The sequence below is a fragment of the Pomacea canaliculata genome, linkage group LG13, assembly GCF_003073045.1.
Source record: "Pomacea canaliculata isolate SZHN2017 linkage group LG13, ASM307304v1, whole genome shotgun sequence".
Classification (NCBI taxonomy): Eukaryota; Metazoa; Mollusca; class Gastropoda; order Architaenioglossa; family Ampullariidae; genus Pomacea; species Pomacea canaliculata.
Genome location: NC_037602.1, coordinates 1,270,090 through 1,296,250, shown reverse-complemented (window position 1 = coordinate 1,296,250; position 26,161 = coordinate 1,270,090). Strand labels below are relative to the sequence as shown.

The window sequence follows — 26,161 nt, the reverse complement described above, 5'->3', positions numbered from 1 at the left end:
AACTTAATGTAGACTCTAAACATTCGGACAAGTGCATTAGTATCTACATCCCTACTTAAACATAGAGTTGTTTACACGTGAGTGGTTAGTAAATGAGGAAAACATGAAACAAATCTGGTAAGTTTGCTCCATTTCACTGTTTCCAGACCAGTACTAGACTCTGTCAAACTCTTTGTGAAGGTCAAGGGAGTTGTGGATAGAGTTTCTCAGGAAGAAAACAGTGTTTCCCCCATCTGTCATCGATCACAAGCCTCCATGAATCACAATGAACATTCAGAGGTCCTGCTATGCTGTCAAGGGCGGGTTGATATTCCTTATGTAACAGATGTGTACATTTTTATCAACCTTTAACGGAAGGGTTATATCACAATAATGAACATCACTGCAGTTGACATTGTGACATTTTCCTACCCTTGAATAATTTTAACAATAATGCATTAATTATAGCTAGTTTTATTGTTCATCTTTGAGTAACTAGCATAGTGTACACAAATACCCATGCCAACCGGCAACCACACTCACATTCATACACACATGCACACACACCCCCCTCTCCATTTACTTGTCAACACATTCCCCAGTTCAAATTTTTGCTGGGTGGGTGGGGAAGGCATCATAGGCTTCAGAGATATAAAGATATGCTTATATATACAGTATTTATCTTTGTAGATCTATATAGGTACATACATGAGTAAAAAGATGCACAAATCAAACTAAGTATTTTTCTCAGTGTCATTTAATGATAGATTCATAACACTTTTTTCTTCATGATTTTATCATAAAAAAGCACACAATTTAAAAGCTGCTTATGTTCATGTTATTGTCTTAATTTGTTTGGAGATATAAGCCACAGTGTGCTACAAAAGGTACAATACTAACAATTGACTATAAATCTTTAAAGATAAAAAGAAGGGAAACTAAACAAAATAATCTGTATATTGACTTTCTTTTAAGGAATATCTGGTCTAAATTATCAAACAACAAAATTATTTTTGCTCTACATTCTGCAATAAAAAAACAAGTTTTCAAAAGACAAAACTTTGTACCAGGAAGGAGATTATAAGCATTAAGGTGCTTCACTCATTGTGGTAGGCTGATGGCCCCAGTCATAATATATGTACAAAGGAGCATATTCTAGATACCCCCGAGGGTCATCATTATCCTCTGTATCTTTCTCTCCCCACTTTTTAATAGCACATTTCCTGTAGGAGTGTGGTGCTGAAAGGGAAAAAACAACCAAAAATGATAAATCAAACACAAACACAAAATTTATTTTATTCAATAGAGATTTCAAAAGTGTATTAATAGACTTAGCAACAGCAATGATAATGTTAATTATAGAGATGTTGAAGAAGAAACGGTCAAAGCATTACAAGAAAATAAACAAGATATATGCTGTCAAATGCCACTAAGAATCCTCTTCTAAACTAAAAATGAAAGTTAATGGTAGCGCTATATGTCCTAGATGCTTACTATGAGAAGGTAAAGAATGTAATCAACAATCTCCAGGTCAACAAAGTCATTGCTTTGCTCCAAGAACAAAAAGTCATGAAGATATTTCAACTTAAGATTCAATCCTACAGTTCAAAGTATGGACACAATATTAATTATTAAGAAACTTAACAGGAATAGACGAATGCAATCACGTTCACACACACACATAGAACACACAAGCATTTAGTTATCACATACGCAGGTCTGGAGCATTGCTGGGCATTGCAGGCTGAGAATATACAAGCGGCATGACAACCCCTCCATACATCCCGGAGGCAGGCAGACGGTATCTAATTTGTGGCTGCAATGGTTGTGGAGCTCGAGGAGGACATAACTCAACCACCTCGTGAAGGGGGATGGTACCAATGATGATATCCAGTGGGACTTTCAGAGCAGAGGGCTGGACTTTAAGCTTCAATAAATCAGAATGAACCGACATTATTTATCTTATACTTATCTTATGGATACTGTCAAGTTAATAATGGACTGGTGTGCTTTGAAGGCTACAATTAATCCAGACCTGATCCAGTGGATGAGAACATTTTTTAGTTTCACCATACGTCATTGTTTTGTTGTCACTTAATTGCTAGAGTCTCTATTAATAGGAAACTATGTCTAAATCAACCTATGCTAACTGTAGATTATTTAATACTGGCAAATGAGTTACCTTTTAGTCTTTTATTACTACCATTCTAATTGACTTACCTTTAAGTCTGTCCCTAATTAATTAGTTTTAAACTTTAGGAAGAGTGTTCTTGTCATTTGCTTTGCATTGGAAAGTTATCTTTAAAGTAATTTTTAATCATTTTTAGAATGTATTGACCTTACAAGAGAGGAGATACCTTCATCCAACCAGCAAGCCAACGAAAAATGAGGTTTGAGTCCTAAGTTTTGTTTAAACATCAAAATTCTTCAGAGATGTAAACTGCACATAAATACACGCCAGCCAGTATGATTGCACCGTGATCACGATAGAGGATAGACCATAATGATCACTGAAAAAATTTCTTTATTTTTGCCCATTTACAGTCTCAGATATGCCAATACATTTTGCAAGAATATCTTTAAGCCAGTATGGTGCTGCAGTCACAATAATTCACAGTTCGAGCTTCTCGTGGCTGAAAATTACAATGTTCTGAGGATCTCCAAACTCCCTTACCGTTAGGGTGTATTTGATGTCAATAATCTGGCAGCCCGGAAGGTTTGAGGGTGGAAGCGGGGGAACCACAAACATCTGTGATCCGTCCCATGTAAAGGACTGACCCGTTTCAATAGGACCCCCCGTTACTCTACTGACCGCCTTCTTAGATGTTTGGCTCTTTCCTGGTGTGTGGTATGTTGTTATCTAAAGCAAAATTTCAAAGCATTGGAATTAACTGAGTATCATCACACATATATCTTATAAACCAAATACGCCATGAATAAACCTTTCTTTATTTATTGGTATGTACAAGGGATATACATAGAAAACTTTTTAACGCGAAAGCAAAGGTACTCATCGCAGCAGGGACGTTGAAAGGTGTGCCGAGTCAACCACTTTTTGGTAAACACCCAAGTTTTGCATCATAATGAACTGCTCATTAACATACTAATGCAGACCACTGGATTGCTTAAAATCAACAACAACAACAACAACAACAACAACAACAACATGAACTTATAACGCGCAGCATCACGACCAAGAGATCGCACTCTGTGCGCAGACCAATAATAAAGATAACAGCCAGTGGACAGAGAGGCAAGTATAGACACATTGAACAACATAAAGATGAGGTCCACTGCTTAGCAGCACAGTGGGAGGATGTCCGTTGTCCGTATGTGACTGTCTTTGTGGGAGGGAGGACAGAATGCAGGAGTCTGATGAGGAGCCAAGGTTTCGGACAGGAGTGTGGACAGACAAGATTTCAGTAAAGTAGTTAAGGTGGGGGGAAGGAATCTTCAAAAAATCCCTAGCATAGAGTTGACAGCTTGCAGTCTATTGTAGCTTTAACTGGTAGCCAATGAAGAAAGTGAAGAAGTGGTGTGACATGTCCACATTTGTGAGTCCAGAAAACGAGGCGAGCAGCTGAGTTCTGGACTTTCTGAACCTTATCAATGAGGTTCTGTGGACAGCCAGCAAGAAGAGAGTTGCAGTAATCTAGTTTAGACAGAACAAATTAGCAGATGACAATTTTTGTGGTTGAGATGGACAGAGTATGGCGAAGGGAGCTGATCTTCCGGAGCTCATAGTATGCAGAACGACAGATGTGAGAAACATGTTCAAGAGACATGTCAGCAGACATTATGTAACCTAAGTCACGTGTTGAAGTAGCAAAAGTAACATTGCCTACCCAACAGAGACAGGCAGTGAAGGGTAAACTCTGGCTCTCCTCTTTGGAAAAATAATAGGTTCTATTTTTTCGTGGCTTAGTTTTTATGATCATAGAGAAATTTAATCCTACACTATATTGTTGAAGTTCATTCACTGTTTGTTCACAGGAATGTTATACTAGCTGGCAGGTAAACAGCATCAACAGCTTTCTATTTGGACAGACAAACCATACCCCCACTATCGCTGCGTGTCGGATCCAGCAGCCCGACGCACTTACGTAACTTCTGTAATTAGTGTAGTGTCTTAATTTGTAACCCTGTGCGTAAATGAACGAATACATAAGGGAGAAAACACGGGAACCTTTAGGATACGTTCCTCTTTCGATTGCCTCCCTTTAGAGGCTGAAAAAAATCAACCAATCATGTTTAAGGTAGTTCAAGTTTTCTTTTTCAGGGAATAGAAGGAAACCGAGTGTCTCACCATTTTCAGCTCTACGTAAGAGCTCTTCATATTCGTCTTACTGTTGTTCTTGATATTTGCCATCAATTTAATAGGCTCTCCTGGAACATAACCACGGCGTTCAAGATGAAATGATGCAGAAATGGGTCCACTGGCGAACAAAGTCTTCTCATTTGCACCCTCAATAGGCATCTGCCACAGAGAATACTCTCTATACAGCACATAAGAAACTGTGAAAACCTCAAGTCATTAGTGGCTTTCTTGCATTAAGGCATCTCGTTTTGCAAAAGAGAATAAGATAAGATGACCCTGCCAAATGTTATAAATAAGTACAGGTAGTCCTCGGGTTACGACGGTCTCGAGTTACGTCGTTTCGTGGTTACGACGCTTTATACGACGCTCATTCCGACTTACGAGGTTTAGCGTCGTAAGTCGAGCTGTACGTGCGCCACATTCCACGTACGGCGGAAGACATAACGACATAAGGCAGTCTGAGAAGGGGAAACAGCAACAGAAATTGGCAGGTCATTAGGACTTAATCGTTCGACTGTCGCTACGATTATCAAGGATAAAGATCGCATCCTTGAACATGTGACAGGATCTGCTCCTATGACAGCGACAGTGATAAAGTGTAGTGTACTGCACAGTATTGTACTGTACTTATGTTTATTGATAATTATGTAGGGTACTGTGTTAGGATAGGTGTTTGGATAGGCTAAGTGCTTGCAGTACTGTACTGTTATTATGGTACAGTACTGTATGAACGTATGATCCGACTTGCGTCGAAATTCGGTTTACGACGCCGCGTTAAGAACGGATCACCGTCGTAAGTCGAGGACTACCTGTACAATGAAGGTAACAAAAAGGACAAATATACAGTTTTTAAAAATACTTATGGGACAAAACAAATTAAATAAAAAATACACATTTAAGCAAATGAGGTGTTAGAGACTGCAGTATATTGGGACCAGCGTTTGTGTAACAGTGGTGTGATGGTGGTGTGATGGTGGTGTGACAATGGTGCCCTGCTCTTCCCAAGGGAAGCATTTAGTCAAGTGGTTAGAGCACCATCGTTCAAGGCCAGGTTGCACAGAAATATTTCCTCTAGTTGACCGATTTCTTGAATAGGTATCTGACCTAATAGAAGATAGAAAAAAGACATTCTGATCCAACACATGTCTATCACATTTATCTTACCACTGCATTGGCATCTGCATTCAGGTCCATAATGCCAATGATGGTGAATGGGCGAATTTTTGTGGAAGTATGCATCCCTGACCTATCAATAATAGCTGTCACAGTGTACTTTACTGAACCATCTGTCCCTTCAAAGGACGATGGGAGGTTTGGAGGAAGACCAAAGCAGAATGGAAAAGTGGTCCGGCCAGCTGGAAGTTTAACTGTGTCCCTTCCCTGTCCTGGAACTGAAGTGAGAGACAACTAAGATATTCACCTCCTAGACTTGAAAATCTGTCAGGGTTAGGGTCAATATTCTTTTACCCAAACGAAATCTTTTTTCAGTCTGAAATCTTTTCATCCTATATGTGGAGAGATTGATTTCAAAATGGTCTGTGAAAACAATACAAAAGCAAACTAGAATCTAGCTGAATAAGATGTATTATTTTGAAAAGAGAAATAAATAAACCCATAAATATCGAAAACAAGATTGTCATAAATGCTCAAAAACAGAAAACATTGGTCTGTGTGTGCATGTATAAGCCTATACTTTTTCTTGATTTTTCGATTTTCCAAGTGAAACTTTAATAATAAAAGTATCTTGACAGGATCAAGTTGAATAGCAATGATAGAACAGAGCATTGCGCTTGGTGTACTCTAAGTAGTTTTATCTTTGTTTTAAAATATTATTATTGGCAGTCTTTGTGCAGACCTATTTTTGTGGAATATGCAGCACAAAAACATTTTGTTTTACTTTTCACTCATAAACCAGTAGTTAGGTGCTGTAAGGGAAGGGGGCTGAGTTATTGTTTCATCCCGAGACAGCAAGTAAGACTATATATATATCATGGCAAGGCAGCTAGCCCTGTAAACAAATGCCACATACAAAGAAGGAACAGCATGGCCAACAGTTTTTTTTAAAAACCCTTTAGAATTTACAGGATGCAAAGCAATCAGCGCAGCTTACGGATTCCAAATAGTAGCATTTCTTCTTCAAAGTACTTTTCACTGGAATGGTAAGTTGTTGACTCGAGGAGAATTATGTTTGATTCGCTAAATCGAACCGATGCTTTTCCTTTAAATTTCAGTCTGATCCCTGCAAACACAAATGTTTTGAGAAAGATGTTTATGGTCTCGTTATCAGTGTTATGTGATGAATGAAACACAGACTTTGTATATCCTACATAGTCCCATTGTCTGGTCTATCATCAAAGATAGGGCATATAGCCAGTGAGTATTGGTGATCTCCAGAGAAACAGGTCCCCACGCATTCTCAAATGATGACCATGTGTGTTATTGGTGTCAGAAACTAAGGCTTTATCATGACAAGATAATTCAGCCCATTAAAACCCCCCACCCCAAAAACGATTATATGTGTCAAAGACGAGCTGAAGTCCATGACCTATGAACCTCACTATCTTGGTAACATACCTTACCAAAACACAACCATACTGCTTCATCTACACAAGCATCACAATGTCACATGAATGTGCATACATTTGGCCTCTCTCTCTCTCTGAAGTATATAATTTTTATTCCTAATTATTTGGCGTCTAACATTAAGATTCTCACTGAAAAATATAGACACTGTTTTTGGTTAACTTAAGCCAGAAAGAATAATCCATCCCCACCCTCTCCATGCACACAAAAATACCGCCCACAGAATACCTCACCTATTATTGACATCTCCTTCGTTAGTTCCACTGTAAGGTGACCCTTCATATTCTGACCAGCATAGTACACACCCTGGAAATTACTAAGTGTTATCTCAAAGATGTTCAGCTTGCCCATCTTGTAGAAAATGGCAGAGAAACCTTAATTAATTTCTCACAGCAGTCAGATGTTGAACCTGAAACCATATTTTAAAAAATAGTACAATTCATTCCACAGAACAAATTTTGTTTGCTATGATTACAAATTGCACACAATCGAATACATATGATAGAAAACACACAGACTGACCGACTGATTAATTGATTTTCATGTGCAAGAACGTCTTTTATGAATCACTTACCTCTAAAGCTAAGAGCTGATCAAGTCCAGAGACAAGGTTAGAGTTCGCGACTTGTGGACTCTGGTACCTGATAGTACTATTACAGTTCACAGCGATCTCATCACCATCTCATTATATTTTAGCCACAAACCAGGGGTAAATCTGGATACCTCGAGATCAATCCAAACACACTGATGAAAATGGAAATAATGCCAACACTTATAATTCCAGAAGCCTGCGCGAGTGCTGCTGCCTCCAGATGAATAATTGAAAGGTTTTCTAAGGCCTGCCTCTTGGTCGTGGTTAATTGTGATACCAAATATATCTAAAAATTTCGTCACTCAATGTCGAATCTACTGCTCTCGACAGCTGCATTCGATAAGTATGCAGCCCGCATGCATCGGACAAGATAAAAACTGTATAAAAACTGTATAAGCTCTGTACACGGTTTGTTATCACACCGCTTGTCTCCTTCACCCAAACACTCTGCACGAAAATAATATGAACCTTCTTTATTTATAAGAAACCTTTTCTACCCCTGGGGGGGGGGGGTGCAGTTAGTGTAGCCTGCTGAGCCTGTCAATATTGACATTATTAGCAAGACAAAACACAATATAGGGTATCCGGTTGACTGGAAAATACAGGGACAAGTTTTCTGAAAAACGGACAAGAAGGAAGTGGACTATCAATAGTACACAGAGTATGGCCACAGCTGGTAGCAGGTAGTCATGTACTTCTGTGCCAAGCACATACAGATAAGATAGAGTTTTCACCAGGACACATTTGGAAAGCCTCCCGTCCTCACCTAAACTAGAGGTTTTTTCAAGAAATAGCCATTTCGGTAGGCTTTGTAAATGCCTCTCCTATTTCTATTTTTATTTCTAACTTTTACTTTTGTGACTGAAGCACCTTTCCATGTTCAAATTTGCCACTGGGACACATAAAGTTGATCATTGTCATTGTCATTGTCATTGTCATTGTCATTACTTGTCCATTACGGCTGCTTCTTTAGAGATACACTGTACTAGCAAACAAGGTAATAAGAAATCAAGGTGAGGAATTTCAGAAATTGGCTGAAAGATGAAGGAGAGAATAGCTTCGTGAAATCGGCCGCAAGGTGATTACTTTTAATTCAGTTACCGATGACATTTGTTGGTGAAGTCTCGATTAAAATGTATGGGCATGGAATATAGTTTTAATGTAATTAATAATTTTTGTAATTTTTAAACTTAGAATTGCCTCACTCCACCATATGCCCACAATAAATGATGGTTACATCCACATTAAAAAAAAGCAAATCAAAATTAAAAGAGAAAAAAATACAAAGGATTCGGGAGAATAACAAGAACAATTTATATCTGTTTGGCTGTGATCGACTTTTAAACTGGAAACTACCTGCGTGTATTGCAAAAGTCAAAACCATTTTCCCCTTTTTTAGAAAAGAAAAAAAAAAACAAAAACAAACAAACAAACAAAAAACCTGCTTTAATGAACTCCATTTTATGCAGATTTAGCAGACCACCCCTCTGTTTAAACACGTGCATAACGATGGAGACAGTTATTCAAACATGTCTGTGTCATTGGACTTCTCAGATATGTTTTTATTCGATTTCAGGCAGATACAAACCCGTTCTGCAGTTGCCTGGTAACTAGGATAGTAAGATACAGTTTCAAAGAGCTTATTGGTGTCACATAGCATTTTTCTCACGGTCCCTGACGATACTAATTCAGATGAAATCTGACCGTTGACTCAACCGTCGTTTTGTTTGGCTCAGAATGATGGCACTTGGCAGAACTGTGCCCGCAGTCTCGTAATTATTTATGTCTTAACAAACTTACGATAGACTTAATCCTTGTCTTTGATGAATCCCACAAAACTTGTCTTGGTCAGTTTGTGTTCTTTTCATATTCACTTCTATAATTGCGCGCGTGCGTACTTGCGTTTGTGGGTGGGTGAAAAAGAGAGGATGAGGTTGGGAGGATACTTTCGTGAAATTCACTTGCTAAAACGTTTGAAGATGTTTGCTTGTCAGTCTGTCACGACTAATTACAGACTGGGGAAAATGGGAAATATATACCAGGAAGAGCAAGTACACTACACGAAGGTGTTTACTGTCGTGGTAGTAACTTGAACCTGTTTTTTGTAAACTGGTGTGGGAAAGAATGTGGCTGCTGTAGTTGGGATAAAAATAGCGCAGGTGATACGCATGACAGAATAAGACGACAGCAAAGAAAGGTGACAGGAAACTACGAATTGTGAATCTACTCAGCCAAAGCCAGGAAGGGTTTTACCACCCACCCACCCACATTCTCGAAAACACCTCAGCCTCTCTCTCTCTCTTCTTATCTACCTTTTACTTCCTTGTTCCTGTTGGTGGCTTCTCTGTGGGTTGGCGTGTGTTTGTGTGTTTGTGTGTGGGTGGGTGGCGGCTGGATAACTTGTGGGTCTCGCTTATTGACCTCAAAGCAAATGCGAGGACACGTGCAGCTTGTGGAAGAAGTGCTCGACGGCAAGCGGACCAGGAAGAGCACGAAGCAAGCAACCGTGAAGCCGGCAGAAGCACAGATGAACAAAACTTCAACAACCGAATCCTAATCGAAAAACACCTCCAGTGCGGTAAACATCTGAACTATAACTTTTTTTTTTCAAGAAAGTCTCCGACAGAGTCTGGTACCAATGGGTTGTGCCACGTGATGTGGAAATTAAACGTTGAAGAGGCATCGCGCGAACCCTTCAGTCACTGTAAGTCAGTTCTGGGAGCCTTGTGCTGCTCAATGGAAAAGTGGAAGAGCTCTTTCTTACCTTGACAGACCCATGCACTCCCACACAAATCACTCGCCATCCTCCCACCTTTGATCTGTTTGCTTTCCATGATTTAAATAAATAACCCCCCCCCCCCCGCAAAAGAGAAAAACAACAACAACAACAACAACAACAACAACAAAAACCCCAAAACAAACAAACAAACAAACAAACAAACAAACAAACAAACAAGCAGCTTCGTGACAATGAGTACAAATTGTCTAGAATGCCGAGATAAACTGCCTAGCATCGATTAAAAAATGCTTTTACCTATGTGGTTTCTCTAAAGTGTGGGCAAAGATAGGACGGGCAAACATAAATCCTTTTTGAAAATCTGAAACCGAATGGCTGTGATCACTTCTCAAAGTGCATTTCGTTCAAGCCACTGTTGCATCGAGAAAAATACTTGTCAGATATTACTGTAAATGTTCTTGAAATTTAGATAGGGCCTAAATGATCTAAACACACAAAAGTTCTACAGTAAAGTGTCTTTTCTGTGGAAACATTAACTATAGGAACAATTTTTGCTGAATGGTTTAGGAGAGAAGTAGGTAAGTAAAAACTCAAATGCTTCTTTTCTTTTTCTGCTAAAAATGAGAAGACCCAGATCACTTTTCTATGGAAATGTAGGATACATGCATACAAACAGGTCAACAGTCGGCACTGTCATAGTGAAATAATTCTTACACTTCTGATTAATGTGTAAAAAGGTTTGTTGATGTGCAGAATTGTTATACTTGACCTCCACGTAGAAAGGTCAGGGGGCCTTACGTTAATTGAGGGCAAATTCCAGGTGGTTCTCTCTCTCTCCAGGTGATATTGGTGATTTTTCCTCCAGGTGATTTTGCATTGACAATGTCAGTTCACCTGTAAACTTGTCATTGTTTAATTCAATTTTAAACTCTTCTGCTCCACTCTCTGCATGGTTATAAGTAGAAGAAAAGTTTCAGCTGACTATAAGACTGATTAAATTGTTCCCTACTAATTGTGGTAGACAAAATTATAATGTTATAGAAAGTTTACATTAAAACAATGTACAGAACATTCATATTGTTTTAGTGCAAGGTGCTTGGGTGAAGGAGACAGGCGGTGTGACCTCGAACCGTGTACAGAGTTCTTGTACGGTCTGCATAATTATTATAATTACTGAGTGCAGCTGCAGCACGTGCGGAGTGTCGAGACCTTCAGGCGTGTCTCGGTATGACAAACCATAATCAGAGGCAGGCCTGAGAAAACGATAAGTTATTCATCTCGTGGCACCGGTATGCACACAACCTGCTGCAATTATTAGTGTTGGGAATATTGTCCATTTTAATCAGTGTGCTTGGATTGATGATGTGGTATCCAGCTGTAACCCTGGTTTGTGCTTTAAAAAAATTAAGATGAGGTGATGATGATCGAGATCGCTGTAAGCTGCAGTACCAGGTACTCATGTTTCAGTGCTTATAGAATCCACCAGCCCTTAGCTCTAACCCCGTCTCTGGATTTGATCAGCTCGACTTTTGAGGCAAGTGATTTATAAAAGACAGTGCCAAAATGCAAGCTTGTACCGGTGCACATCTGCTCCGGGGATAGTTGGCACGAGCAGCTGAGCGTAGACCTGTAAATGGTGATCTTTTGCACTTCCATTAACAGGAGAGCTCTTTATTTATTTATATTTTTTTTACTCGTCTATTGAGCCTTTGTGCTCCCTGCTCATCAACAGTGAAGGCTGGCCGTCCTGAGCATGTTCTTTCTTTGCACGTAGCATTTATTTACATGGCTGACTGCTAGCTCTTCCTAAAAACACCAATTTCCCCTCACCACCCACACACCCAGGCACCAATCTGGATTTAGCCACAGAGAACTAACATCTATAGTACATGAATCAATCGCTGAGCAATATAAATTATCATCAATATACTGCAGCCTTTTCATAGACTATGTTAAAGCCTTTGAAGTCATTGATCATGATCCCCTCATTTAAAAAATACCACTATGCAGGCTAAGTATACCTGCTCCATTCAATTCCTTCAATCTTTTCTCTCAAAAGTAAATAACTGTTGGATCTCCTTGAGATAAAATTTGGTTTTCCACAATGCTCAGTCGTAAGTCCTGTTCTCTCTTTATGTTAATGATGAGTACTTGTATAAAGTGTTTTATTTACTCTGTGGGCATGTCTGTTGTAGGAGTACATGCATGGATGTTTGCATGTAAGTTTATTTAGGACTGGTCTGTTTGTAGCTTCTCTTATTTGTGAACCACTCTAAGCAGTTTACTTTGGTAAAGCACTATATAAATTTATCTCTGATTTTATCTACAATAGTTCTTTTATGTAATGACTGGACTTTTATCTGATACTCATGCTGAAGCTAAGCTTTTGCAACTATCTGTGTTTGTGTTTTTCCCATTCTGCACATTGTGTTTGGTTCTGTTTAATTTTGCAATTTTAACAAACAAAACTTATTGTGTGACATTTATTGTACTTAAAAAAATGAGTTAAGGTGCAATGTCTGGCTCTGTTGTCAAAAAGGACATTTTCTGCAAGATGGGCAAGCTGAACATCTTTGAGATTACACTCAGCAATCTCCAGGGTGTGTACTATGCTGGTCAAAACGTGCAGGGTCACTGCACTGTGGAACTAAACGAGGAGATGTCAATGAGAGGTAATACATTTTGTGCTTATTGAGGGGGTAGGGGTGGACTGTTCCTTTGCATTAACTTAAAAAGCGAAAACAGTGTCTCCATTTTTCAGTCAGAATCTCAATGTCAGGAGCAAAATAATTAAGAATAGAAATTATGTGGTTCAGAGAGAGGCCAAATGCATGCACATTCATGTGACATTGTGATGTTTGTGTAGATGCAGTAGTCTGGTTGTGTTGTGGTAAAGCATGTTACCCAGACAGGATCATAAGTCATGGGCTTCAGCTCGTCTCTGGCACGCATTATCTTTCTTTGGGTGGGGTTTTTAAAGGGCTGGACTTTCTTGACATGATATAGTCTCAGTTTCTGACACCAGTAACACACATATTGATCCACGGCTATCATTTGAGAATGCATGGGGACCTGTTTCTCTGGAGATCCTCAATACTCACTGGCTATATGCCCTGTCTTTGATGATAGACTAGACAATGTGACTATGTAGAATATATAAAGTCTGTTTCCTTCATCACACAACATTGCTGATGAGAGCATAAATATTTTTTCTTTTGTTTCTAGGGATCAGACTGAAATTTGAAGGCAAGGCGTATGTTCATTGGACAGAATCAAAATCAAGTGGTAGTGGAAGTAAGAGTTACACAGCCACTGAAAAATACTTTGAACAAGAGGTGCTACTATTTGGAATCTGTAAGCTGCATAAATTACTTCTCATCCTGTAAATTCTAAAGGGCTTATACAACACCTAACTAATAGCTTATGAATGAAAAGTAATATTGTTTGTGCTACTTATTTCATGAGCATGCATTTCATTATGACATTGATAAAAACTACTAATTTTGGAGTACACCAAGCCATACAAAATATGTGTTCCATTCTTATTACCATTTAACTTGATCATGTTAAGATACTTTTACTATTAAAGTTTCACTTGGAGAATAAAAAGATCAAGAAAAAAATATAGGTTTCTGTTTACACGCACAGACCAGTGTTTTACTTTTTGCATATTTGTGACAATCTTGTTTTGGATGCTAAAAGTTTTCTTTATCTTTTTTGAAATAATCTTATTCTTGCATGTTTTTGGAAGAGTTTCACATAAAATTATGAAATAATAATGATAAGAAGAATTTATTTTGTATAGCACAATATCTCACCCAAAAGGCAAGATCATTGCCCTGAAGAGGATCCGCAAAATAGTCAGAAAGAGGTAGAACGAAGAACAATGTGAAGACTTGCTGCGCTTGGGCAGTAGAGGGTGATAACTGCAGATTTAATGTTGACGACTTCAGAAAACAAGGGTTAGTTACATAAGAATATGTTGAGAAATCTTGAGAAATGCTAGCTTATTAAGCAGCAAAAGGGTGATCATCACTTCAGTGTATTCACTGCAAATCAAGGTCACTGCCAAAGTGAGTGAAGCACTCCAGAATAGAATCCATCCAATGGATCCAATCAGTTCGCAGTTTGGAAGAACGTTATATATAGTCCAACTGCAAGATAAAAGAGGGGATCAAACACAGCAGAAGCACATTTAGATCCAGCTATTTAATCCATACGGAAACATGACAAAATGCAGAAACAAAATCAAGGGGAGCTGGTCTGCTTAGCCAATTAGGCAAAGGGACATAACATAATCAGTCTCTCCGCATACATGATGAAAAGATTTCAAAATGAGAAAAAAATCATTTAGGTAAAAGAATATTTATAACAATTTAGGGAGTAGGAACAAAGATTTTAAGTCTAGAAGGTATATAATTATTTTTCTCTCACTTCAGGGCCAGGACAGGGAAGTGACACAACTAAGCTTGCAGCTGGCCGGACCACTTTTCAATTCTGCTTTGTTCTTCCTCCAAACCTCCCATCGTCTTTTGAAGGGACACATGGTTATGTGCGGTACTTTGTGAAAGCTACTATTGATAAGCCATGGAAGTTTGATCACACAACCAAGCGCCCTTTCACCATCATTGGCATTTTGGACCTAAATACAGATGCCAATGCTGTGGTAAGATTTAAATATAAAAATGTAGGGCCAGTTCTACCATCAGGCGAACTAGTTACCTGGGGCGCAGTCATGGAAGAGGCACAAAAATGGCCTGCTGTTTTGTTTAAAGATGAATGGTGTTAAGGAAAAATATCATTTTTATAGAACGACATTAGCAGGACACCTTTCCTCTGCTTTTATTTGAGCACCACGCTAGTTTCTCAGTACATGTATTACAGGAAAACCTCATTATCCAAAGGTGCATTTGCAGTTTTGCAGTAACCATCTAACCAGCAGGGAAGTAGAGGGTGGAGGGGGATATAGAGGGGAGGGCAAGGGCAGATCAGGGAGGGGTGGCGTTGATGGATGAGTAAGGGGCTGGTGGTGCAGTCACATATGGAATTTCAAAAATGGCTTGCGGTTTAATTTTTTTAAAGTGATGAAAAATGTTAGGGAAAAATATCATTTTCATGGAACAACATTTGCAGGACACCTTTCCTCTGCTTGTAGGTTGACTTCATCACCCAAGTGTCTCAGTTCATGCATTACAGCAAAGCTCCATTATTTGAGGGCACATTTGAAGTGATCAGCTAACCAGAGTGGAGGAGGGATATGCTAGCGGGGTATGAAGGGGTTGGCTTTGGTGGATGGGGAATGAGATGATCTGGGTGTATTCCTAGGATGGATGGGACGACATGGCAGCCTCACCTGTCTTCTGTCCCATTTAAAATTGGCTATTAATAGAAAATGCGTATTAAGACCTATATAGACTATATATTTGTCTTATTGTCAACGAACTTTAATTTTATTTGCTTATTTATTAAAAATTATATGAGATCAACAATACTGCAAGACAGATTGGGCTGGCCACTATATATATTGAGCATGACTTGCCAAATGCAATAAATCTGAAGGAACTGATAACTCTTTTTACTCATCAAAAAGCAAGAAAAGTGAAGTTTTAAGCATTAATTTAATGACCAGGACTACAGAATTGCAAAATGATGTAACTGGTTAACTTTTTGTGGGGTAGGAGCTGCAGCACTTGCTTTTCGCCAAGGGCGCAACACAACCCTGGTTAGACGTGCTATATTAAAATGTCTTCTTTTCCTCAACTTTGATAAAATGGAGTTAGATACCTATTCAACAGATGAGTTAGTTAGGGAAAGTATTTCTGTCATGCAGGTTACTAGCTGGCTTTGAGCACTCTAGGGCACCACCTTCACACAAAAGTTGGTACCAATGTAGCTTCAGTCTCTAACACCTCATTTGCTTAAAAGTGTATTTTGTCTCATACTTAAAACGCAGCATTGTTGTCCTTCGGTAGTACCTTCATTATAGTTTTTTATAACATTTGGCATGGTAATGTTATCTAATTCGGTTTTGCAAAATGAGAGACCCCATGATAGAAACCCACCAATGGCTTTAGGTTTTCAGTTTCTTAGGTGCTGTGTATAGAGCATTTTCTGTGACAGATACCTGTTGAGGGTGTGAACCAGAAGACTCTGTGCTGTCTGTGTTGTGCCAGTGGACCCATCTCTGCATCGTTTCACCTTGAACGCCGTGGCTATGTTCCAGGAGAACCTATTAAATTGCTGGCAAATATCAAGAACAAAAGTAACCAGAAAATGGACAAATCTTTTGTAGACCTGAGAATGGTGAGACAGTTTCCTAAAATTTCCTGAAAAAGAAAACTTGTGCTACTTTAAACATGTAGTAGAAATATCTATAATAAAGAACTTAATGACATGGATGTGAACGAAAAAATTTTAACTTATCACTTAATTACATTATATATTATTTAATTACATCATGTATCACATGAGGAGATCTTTATGCTTTTGAGTTTGTTAAAGAGCTTTTATACCTCCTTTGTGTATACTAATGAATATGATCAAAGAGATATATTTATAGTCAATTTGGTATGCAAGATATAGATGCAATACACTGTCAATTCTAATAGAATGTTTTAAAATCTTGCTTTAGACAATAACATATTATGCAAGAACCAAGAACCGAACATCTGTGAAGGAGGTCGGTAGGGTACTGGAGGGTCCCATTGAAGAGGGTCAGTCCTTTTCATGGGAGGGGCAAGTATTTGTGCTTCCTCCACTTCCCCCATCACATCTTGCAGGATGCAGGATTATTGATGTCAAATACATTCTGCAGGTAAGGAAGTTGCAGGTTGTCAGAATATTGTGGTTTATAGCCACATTTCTTTAAGGCAGATCATCACACTCACAGGCTAAAAATGTGAATTCTTGCAACCTTAGCACTTCACAGGCTTAATATTCTTGAAAATATACTGGCATATTTGACACTGTAAATGCAAAATCAAGATTTTTAGTCAATGATTGGTTATGAATCCGATATCCTGATGGTGATGCAATCATTCAGGCCATATCTTGTTGAATTTTTATTTCAAACATTTGATGCTTCATAATACATATATACAGTAAATATGAGTACTGCATTATTTTGTGCCACATTTTAAAACATTTTTGTTCCTAAACCAGGTCCTCTCTTATCCAATTAAATGACTTTAGGCATACAAATACATGAACGAGCTAGAGGTTTCCAGTGGTGTGTATTGATGTACAGTTTGCAGCTCAGCAGAACTTTGATGTTTAAATCAAAATGTTGAATCAAACCACAAGTTTGACTAGCATGCTGGTTGGATGAAGGTATCTCCTGTCATGCAAAGTCAATATGTTCTAGAAATTACTTGAAAGATTTTCCTCTGCAAAGCAAATGATTATAAAATATAAATTTTTAAAGTCTTCATTCAATTAAACACTATAGTCAGTTAATCAAAATTGCAATAAGAACAGATTAAAAGGTAAGTTAAATAGAATGGCAATAAAAACAACCTGAAAGGTAAGTCACTTGAAAAGTCAGTAGTATTATGCCCTACTGAGTGCTTTAGATGAATGTAGATATTGTTTCAGATTGGTAGATACTAAATTGTACCAAGTGACATTCACAAAAAAACTCACAAATATTCCCATCCACTCTATTAGGTCTCTACTTATCATAGCTTTCAAAGAACACCAGTCCAGTGTTAAATTGAGAGAACGAGCAATGCTATAAGACAAATAATGTTTACTCATGCTGATTTCTTGAAGCTGAACGTTGAACCCTCTGGCATGTCATTGAACCTGGAAGTCCCACTGGAGATCATTATCGGCACCATCCCCCTTCGTCAGGTGGTTGAGTTATGCCCTCCTCGTGCACCACAGCCGTTCCAGCCACCAGTTGGATTCCCTCTTCCTACAGAAGCTGTTAACATCTCTGGGATGGATGGAGGGAGTGTCATACCATCTGCACCTTTTGAACCTGTGATGCCCTACCAACCACCCAGTCATATTCCTAATCTGCGTATGTGAGAACTAAATACTTGTGTCTGTGTGTGCATGCGTGCATGCATTTACAGGTACTCCTATATTCTTGTTTTAATGTTTCTTAATATTAAGTGTTGAGTTCTGTCCTTTGCAATGTTAAATTGAATAATTACATTAAGTCTTAATTTGAAATATTTTCAGATAATATAACTTTGTCTACAAGGGCAATTCTAGATAATGCTCATACTAGCAATATATAAAGATAATACACATACATGTTGAAATAACTTCTCTCTCACACACACACACATATTTCCAGCAACAGTAGATACAGTTGGTGACCTTGGATCACCTCAGGCTAGCATAATATCAAGGCCAGTAGAGTTGATCAAGTAAATGGCATGTGGAATGAATGAATTGTGGTGAAAATTGGGGACTTGTAGTCTTGGTGTAAAGCAGTTACTTTGTTGACCTGGAGATTGTTGAATGCATTCTCTACCTTCTTACAGAAAGCATTCTGGACCTATAGCCCTAGCATTAAATACAGAACTTTTATTTTATTTTTTGAAGAGGATTTTAGTGGCGTTTGACTGCAGATATCCTTTTCATTTTCTTCTTTTAATGCTTTGACCATTTTTTCTTTAACACCTCTAATTTTCCAAGCATTTTCATTACTGTTGACATCTCATTACTTTGAAATCTTTCTTTTGAAACAAAATAATTTTTGCTTGATTTATATTTTATGAGATGTTTTTTTCTATTTCAGCACCACCCTCCTACAGCGAATGTGTCCTTGGGAAGGTGAATGTGAAAGATGAGGATGATAATGAATACACTCATGGGGTTCTAGAATATGCTCCTGTGTACACGTATTATGACTGGGGCTATCAACCTACTGCAATGAAGTGAAGCACTTTAATGCTTAAAGTCTCCTTCCCGGTGCAAAATTTGGTCTTTGGAAAATTTGCTTTACTTTGTAGAATGTAGAATACTGTTTGATAAGCTTAAAGTGTATAGTCAGATATTTAAAATAATAATAAGCACATTTAAATAGCACCCTTCTCCAGCATAAGCTTGACTCAAAGCACTGCACAAACATACGAGTATATCTTTTTAGGGCAGGCATATCATTAGATACCTTCATGAACACACATACACAGAAACATCATACACACTGCACAGTAAAATATAAACAACCCACCATCAAAAGCAGACACAATGCACCCTACAAAAAGACTAAAACAATCAAACGTGACAATAATAATGGATGCTGGTGCTTGACACCAGTGAAGCCGCTCGTGTTAAGGAGGTGAATACCATTAGCTCAGATGCAGTCTACAGCCCTACCATTGCACAGGATTTTTGGTAAATAGCTGAAAGTTATTATAATGTTATTAAAGAAGCTCAAAAGCACAATCCTCAATGCTGTGACCCAATCTTCAAAAACAGAAACGCGTTTCTTAAAGGAAAGACGATATGTGGGCTAGTTTTGCTCAGTGTCTTCATTTTTTTTAAAGTTAATAACCAATTTGTTAATGTTTTGGGGAGGCATGCTTTGTTACACATTTTCAAATGAATTAAGAAAATAACATGCAAACAAGTAGTTTTAAAAAAAATTGTGCTTCTTTTGTGATGAAAAAATTTGTATGTGTTATGATATGCTATAAGATTGTGTGAGAAAAAAAATCTTAGTTTCATTTATTTAGTCCAGTTAAGTCATTCCTCACAAAAAATGAGGGAGCAGATAACTGAGGAAGACTAGAGATCTGTCAGTATTATGGGAGATGGCAGTAAAGAGTGAGAGTAATCATGACAACCATTCTGATCCCTAACCAAGGAATGAGATAGTCTGCTGAATTGTTACTCAGAACTCTGAGACTTTACAGAAAGGATTAGGAGGCAGCACATTTCAAACAAAATTTGTAGTGCATTTAACAAGATATACACATTTGTTATTGGTTATTGTACTGCTTGATTTTACACAGAGGAGGCAGCATACAAGGAACCTATCAAGGTGCACACACGTAAAAAAAGTTACTTGTGTATTTGGTTTTCTTTTTTAAATTACCCTTACTACTGACTGTTCCTGACTGTTGTGAATTTTTAAAATGTTTTGGGGATAAAGATTGCATTTTTTATATAAGTTTTATTTTTGTAATTTTCTAATTTTATGGCTATGTCAGTTGGAATAGATTGTATTTATAGATTTTACCGTTTCCACTAATTGGAAATGCAAAGCATAACACATTGTACTTGGAGTAAATGAGTAAGATCCACAATACTTTCAGCAGTAGGCAGTCTATTATAGTAATGGACACCCACACAGCACGCAACACCTTCTCCCCACCCACACTCCCACCTAAACCCAAATAGTTTGCTTTCAACATTCTAAACTTATAAGGTTTATTCATATTCCACAGAAGTATTTGTGGAACCTTGCTGGAATGCTTGCATATTGTAATCTTCTCTGGCACTACTAACGCTGAGGATGGTGAGTACTACATAAAACATTACTCTTGTGTGTTCATTTTGGTAACTCTTGTGGAAAATGAAAGCAGTGAAAAATCTTGCTTGTTGTCTTGTTTTCAATGCAACTGTGAACCGCCCATTTTTGTGTCAAAACCTTACTCGTGATGTCTTAGATTAGTGGGCTTTCCATTGATCCGGCCCCATGGTCATGTTAGCAGGCTGGCTAATGCCTACAGCTTATTAACACTCAATGATAGCACACTGGTGATATAACCTCTCCGTTAAATGTTGACAGACAAGAATGTACAAATAACTGCAAGTCTTTCGGTCTGTAAAACTGTTTATCAGAGACAATCACGTCACTGAAATTTAAAGGTAGTAAACAAAACATCACTCAGCACACTTCTTTCTCTGTAAGGGTTCCTGTAATAACATTTACTGTGCGACGGATTATTTGCTAAAGTATACATCTTGTAACAGTGCTAGGTTTCACACTTGTCCACCATATGTTAAGTCGGAATGCCTGGTGCTACAACACGTATCTTTTGTGATATTTTTCTCTAAGCCTGGCAAAGGTGGTTGCGGTACACCGTAAGAGATGCATGTTTTGCTGGTCGCAGTATCGCTTGTAAGCTTTCGCTGACTTTCATATCCCTATGTAATATTGGGATCTAGCTGATTGAACACATTCAAATTATATGGACTCCTGAGATAAACTGTTGCATGACAGCATACACAGCTGTTAGAGTTTGGGTGTCCGCACAAAGTTTTCTCTCTCTCTCTGTTTATATATAGTTTACAACAATTATATTCCGTTTTTTAAAAATCTTAGGCATTTACATTGGAAAAGCATGAAACTCTTCTTCTGCCTATTTTAAAATTTACCTTTGAGACAATTTATAATACAACAGTGATCTTTCTACCCGTTTCTTTATGTTCGTATATCTCAGAATACGCAACTGATCAAATGGCTAACAAACAGACCTTCACTTATAGGTTTTAATCACCGGCAAGTGTGTACTGCAACTGACGAAATTCCCTCATTGGCTTGCGAATGTGAGAAGTGGACTAGCAGTCAACTAGAGGTCCTTCTAAAGGCAGCATTGGATCGACCGGCCTCCGTTGGTTGGCAAGCCTTCGATCACTACTGATACGTTGTATCGGACTCAATCGTGTCTCCCCGACGATCGAGTGGTACTGGCAGGTCGGCTTGCTCCGGGGCAGGTCGGTGCCAAGTAAGGAAATGATGATGATGACACTGGATGGAGAAAGATGCCGAGTGCTTAAAACATCGGCGTCAAGGGCGAATAGGCGCGCCAAGTAGCCGGATCGATTCCTGTGATGCGCAGCATACTTTCCCCAGTTGACCCAGCTGTTGAAGGGTGACCTGGTCTTACAGAGGGTTGGGAAAGATAAGGCTTATAGGGAGAAGACTTGGGTACGCTTACGCAAAAAACAGAGCAGGCCTTAAATACGGTTTCTTAACAATGAAATGATACCAGAATACCGTTTTTCCACATGGCTCTATTATATAGTTTCTTAGCAAAGCAGTCCTGCATGACACACAAACAGGCACACGTACATGCCTGTACACTTATATTTCAATATATGTCGTCAAGTACAATTCAAAGAAATCGCTCATGACTGGGGACCGAATAATGAGTTATATACCTTGGATCTGAAAACCACCATGCCGAGTAGAAACAGAGATACACAAGAAACCGCTTACACTGACAAAAATACACTTCAGCACTCTTATCATTGACCCTTAATCTTCGCTTACTTTAGCACAGAAGCCAGTTGATTTGTGTTTAAATTAAATATATATTTGTTCCGCTACATGGATTTGAGGGTTTGCAGAAGGCTGTGTCGGATGCCAGACTGTGAAGGGAAAGCCTGGGTATGTCTGTCCTGTTTGACTGTCTACCCACTCTCTCACTGTTGTTGCCGCTCCGACCTCTCCCTGCACAAAGTGTGACAAGTACAGAAGCTCTCACAAAGAAGACAAATGTTACAAAAGCTGCAGACAAGCCAAAAAAGGTGGGGGTTAGATGACATGTCATCTATTTGAAAGCCTTTCACATGGAGTCACCTAGTCATGGTGAAACACTTTTCCTACAGCCACTAAGTTTTGGGACCCTTTACCTTTCATTGAAAATAGTCTGTGGGGGTTCCCTTGATTTACAGCAACTGAACAAAGTCTGATAATAGCTGGTGTCGATAGTTTCAAGGACATGCATCTCTGCTTCATAAAGAAGTATGTCAAGAATCAGTGTCTGACTAAACTCTACAGCTTACAGCCATCTGAAAAACACTAATATCTATTTAGAAGTCATCGCATGACATACCAAGGAGTTAACAGCAATGATCCCTATTTCTACTGATGATGGGGAGCCTACACGTCTGACCATGTTTTTCACAACATTCTGGCATGCTTCTTCTGGACTCTGACCCTGCAGAAGTGAATTGAAAGAAGCGTCAGTGTTTTTTGTCTTAAGTATTCATTCCTGATATACACACATGGCCTTGCACATGTACACTCACAGGAAAATTTGTATGGCAACTTGTACGCATATCATATGCTGTTTATATAAATAAATTTACCTGTTTTAAAAACTGAAGTACATGAAAACTGGGGCAGAATTTCATGATTTGGTCTCCATCACCTGAACAGCAGACTGCCCCCACTTCATTATCTAGAAATCGCATGCATGAATGCATAAACATTTATTCATAGGTGTATCACACTGGCATGTACACATCAACCTACAAATGAAGTACATAATATTAGGAAAAAAAACTGTTTCCTTGTTAAATGTTTTAGAGGCATAATAATCATGGTACTGCCTAAAGTATTAAATGGTAGTTATTAATAGATTTATAAAGGCCTCTTTCATTTAAACAGTAAGAAAGTGTAAAAGTTGCCATTAAAGCTTAGGTCTTGGCGAAGATTTTCTGAGTCTTGCAAGGTCTCTGATATCAGCCTCTTTTAATTGTTATTTATCTAATGATTCTTCAGTCCATTTACCCTCTATGATTTCATAATTTCATCTTTCATGGGTTTTCTTGGTAGCATCATTAGTTGTACTTCTTAGATACTTACATAACATGTCAAGTTGTTGGCAGTCTTCTGTAGCTCAGACACCCTAAGCATTAACACTCAACATATGAAATTACTACAAAAAGACTGATCAAAGCTCACCAGCATAAAGACCAGAACCAGGAAGAGCACTGTCCCCAACACGACCTCGAGCTTTTCCTGTCATGCCACTTGTACTGACACCTGGCACCAAGCAAGTGGAAACAAACTTATCTGTAGAACTGGATTATCTGTTACATTAAGCATTGGTCTGTTTTGTCAAACATTACCTGCTTTAGCATGTTAAAGATTTTGTGAATGCTGTGCTTTTCATTCCTGCATGTAGATGAAATATATAAACATTAGTACAGTATCATTGGATGATCTGAATATGTGTGGATTTAGACTCATGTATGCATGCACACACACAGAGAAATGGCAATGAATATCCACATGAACAGAAACACGTATGCATAGTAAATATGCAAATATGCTTGTTGGTAATGTTATCAATGTACTGGAAATGATAAATGTGTAGTAATTAATTCACTTTCAGGAAATGTACAAGTTCAATAATTGCAGCTTTTTAATGAGTCTTAGATATAGTTACTACCTGCCCCAATGTTGCCATAAGTGTCCAACACAATCAGGCCCAAGGTGTCGTGGCCAGCAGTTTGCTGCTGTATGTTAGACTTGCATATCATCTCCCCTTTTGTTGCCAAGGACAAGCCTACTTCATCTGAATGCTGCATATAATTTACAGTTAGATTGAAGTTATTCAGTGAAGAGCTATTTTTATCATTCTCAAATATGTTCAGATTGAATTGGCAAACAAAATTAAAACTTAAATTAAAAATTAACATTTTACTGTGAAGCATCCATATATATTGAAGGAGACAAATCTCACATGCACAAGTGTTGAGTCAATTTGAAATCCTTGTTCGATTGCAAAGTCCACTGCTCCATTTCCTGTCAGCATGCTGTGTGGACTTTTCTCCATAACAGAACGGGCCACAGATATGGCCCTAGTCACACTTCAAAAATCACATATGAACAGATGTGCAATAATGTAGACAGAAGAAAAATCTAATCAGATGACTGCTTTAGCATTAGTCAAAATGTTTGTTTGGTTATATATGTATAGATAAGAATTTACTTTAAATGTTGTCAGAATCATTGAGACTAAAAAGCCAATCTGTGGTTCCTCATATATGTACTTCACAATTTTATGTAATTATCAACCTTCGGGTAGATTTTTTTAAAGATGTAGCGTGAGCATGCTTAACTGAGGACCAGAAAGTTATGAAATTAAGGTTTGATAATGGGCCACTGACTGAAGACTTCACTCTGTCCAACAGGTAAACAGTGTTACCTGATTTTCTTTTTTTTTAGAGAAGGTAAATGGGGACTGAACAAGAAAGTGGATTCATTTATCTATAGACCACAAATATTGTGAGCCACTAATTGTTCACTGCCTCTAAAGCCACACATTGACCTTTATTGACTCAGTCTAGAGCTTGCAACTATAAACTAAGTGCTGACCCTTTCAAAGCAGTGACAGCACCAAAGTTAAGATTTTTCCCGTCCATAATAGCAGCATCCAACTCGAGTTCACCTCTGGCATTTCTTCCGCCGCCTTTTCCGACAGAGTACTGGCCGTAATTTTCATTCTCTTCTGCCACTGAAAGTTGAAGAAAGTAAATATCACAAGCTTGTGTACGGCGAATATAATGAAACTGTGTCCGGCCTCTATGGTTCGTCAGTTAGTTATCGGGGATGTAAGATAGTCAGTTTTCGTTAAGTCTAGGGCACTACTTAAACTCTCTTCACGTCCTTCCCCACAAGCATATACAAACGAATAGTTTTAGTTGGCTAAGTATATTGATATTCTTTCCCTTACAACTGTCATCCCTCGCAATATTTATTATGATTGAGATTGCACGATCACCGTTTATAGCTTTTTCGAGGCTCTCTATGCATGACGATCCAGATGCAATCAATCTGCCGGCTAGTCTAACAGGATCAGCTGAAAATGACCATGTTCCGACAACCGTAGGTATACATTTACTCATTGTGATCAGACAAGCGAGAGGAAAAATTCTCGTACAAAGTGCATTTCGTCTGCTACTTCCGGAATACCTGGAAATGGAATTGGAATTATCTACCTTGTACCGAGTAGGTCTGCTCCACGGACGTATGTGTTTATTATTTGTTAATTATAGGGTCTGCACAAAGTATAAGTCGGTATCTTTGGTCTGCATACATATATGTAGCTTGTCCTACTAAAACTCTTCAAAGAAGCTTTTTTTAAATCTAGTATAAATATATTGTGACTGCGCCTAAGTATCAAATAAGTTTTTGAAGGCAAATTAAAAAGTTCAAAATAATAGTCTCGTGGCAATTTTTTTTAAAAGACAG

General features: G+C 38.3%; 3 protein-coding genes across 8 annotated transcripts; 1 reads left to right on the top strand and 2 right to left on the bottom strand.

Annotated features, from left to right (window-relative positions):
• Positions 1-437: 437 nt before the first annotated feature.
• LOC112553696 (arrestin domain-containing protein 3-like) lies at positions 438-7,944 on the bottom strand. 2 transcript variants are annotated; one of them, XM_025221084.1, is made up of 8 exons: positions 7,455-7,942; positions 7,114-7,289; positions 6,408-6,536; positions 5,462-5,688; positions 4,286-4,456; positions 2,654-2,839; positions 1,693-1,906; positions 438-1,218 (listed from the first exon to the last, which is right to left on the bottom strand). In XM_025221084.1, the coding sequence occupies exons 2-8, from the start codon at positions 7,229-7,231 to the stop codon at positions 1,067-1,069; spliced, it is 1,197 nt and encodes a 398-aa protein (XP_025076869.1). In that variant the 5' UTR covers positions 7,232-7,289; positions 7,455-7,942; the 3' UTR covers positions 438-1,066. The 2 variants fall into 2 exon arrangements, with proteins under 2 accessions (XP_025076869.1, XP_025076870.1); XM_025221085.1 differs by lacking the exon at positions 2,654-2,839 and having other exon boundaries at positions 7,455-7,944.
• Positions 7,945-9,920: 1,976 nt separating this feature from the next.
• On the top strand, positions 9,921-22,108 carry LOC112553695 (arrestin domain-containing protein 3-like). 5 transcript variants are annotated; one of them, XM_025221079.1, is made up of 9 exons: positions 9,921-10,050; positions 11,296-11,743; positions 12,749-12,881; positions 13,435-13,563; positions 14,649-14,875; positions 16,330-16,512; positions 16,841-17,023; positions 17,980-18,232; positions 18,962-22,108. In XM_025221079.1, the coding sequence occupies exons 2-9, from the start codon at positions 11,627-11,629 to the stop codon at positions 19,102-19,104; spliced, it is 1,368 nt and encodes a 455-aa protein (XP_025076864.1). In that variant the 5' UTR covers positions 9,921-10,050; positions 11,296-11,626; the 3' UTR covers positions 19,105-22,108. The 5 variants fall into 5 exon arrangements, with proteins under 5 accessions (XP_025076864.1, XP_025076865.1, XP_025076866.1 ...); XM_025221080.1 differs by having other exon boundaries at positions 9,922-10,050; positions 11,296-11,661; positions 12,745-12,881; XM_025221081.1 differs by having other exon boundaries at positions 9,923-10,050; positions 11,296-11,498.
• LOC112553697 (N(4)-(Beta-N-acetylglucosaminyl)-L-asparaginase-like) lies at positions 21,487-25,937 on the bottom strand. Its single transcript, XM_025221086.1, has 8 exons — positions 25,909-25,937; positions 25,286-25,424; positions 24,651-24,777; positions 24,357-24,489; positions 23,867-23,947; positions 23,269-23,360; positions 23,013-23,117; positions 21,487-22,627 (listed from the first exon to the last, which is right to left on the bottom strand). Exons 2-8 carry the CDS (start codon positions 25,330-25,332, stop codon positions 22,481-22,483), a joined length of 732 nt encoding a protein of 243 aa, XP_025076871.1. The 5' UTR covers positions 25,333-25,424; positions 25,909-25,937; the 3' UTR covers positions 21,487-22,480.
• Between the last annotated feature and the right edge of the window lie 224 nt (positions 25,938-26,161).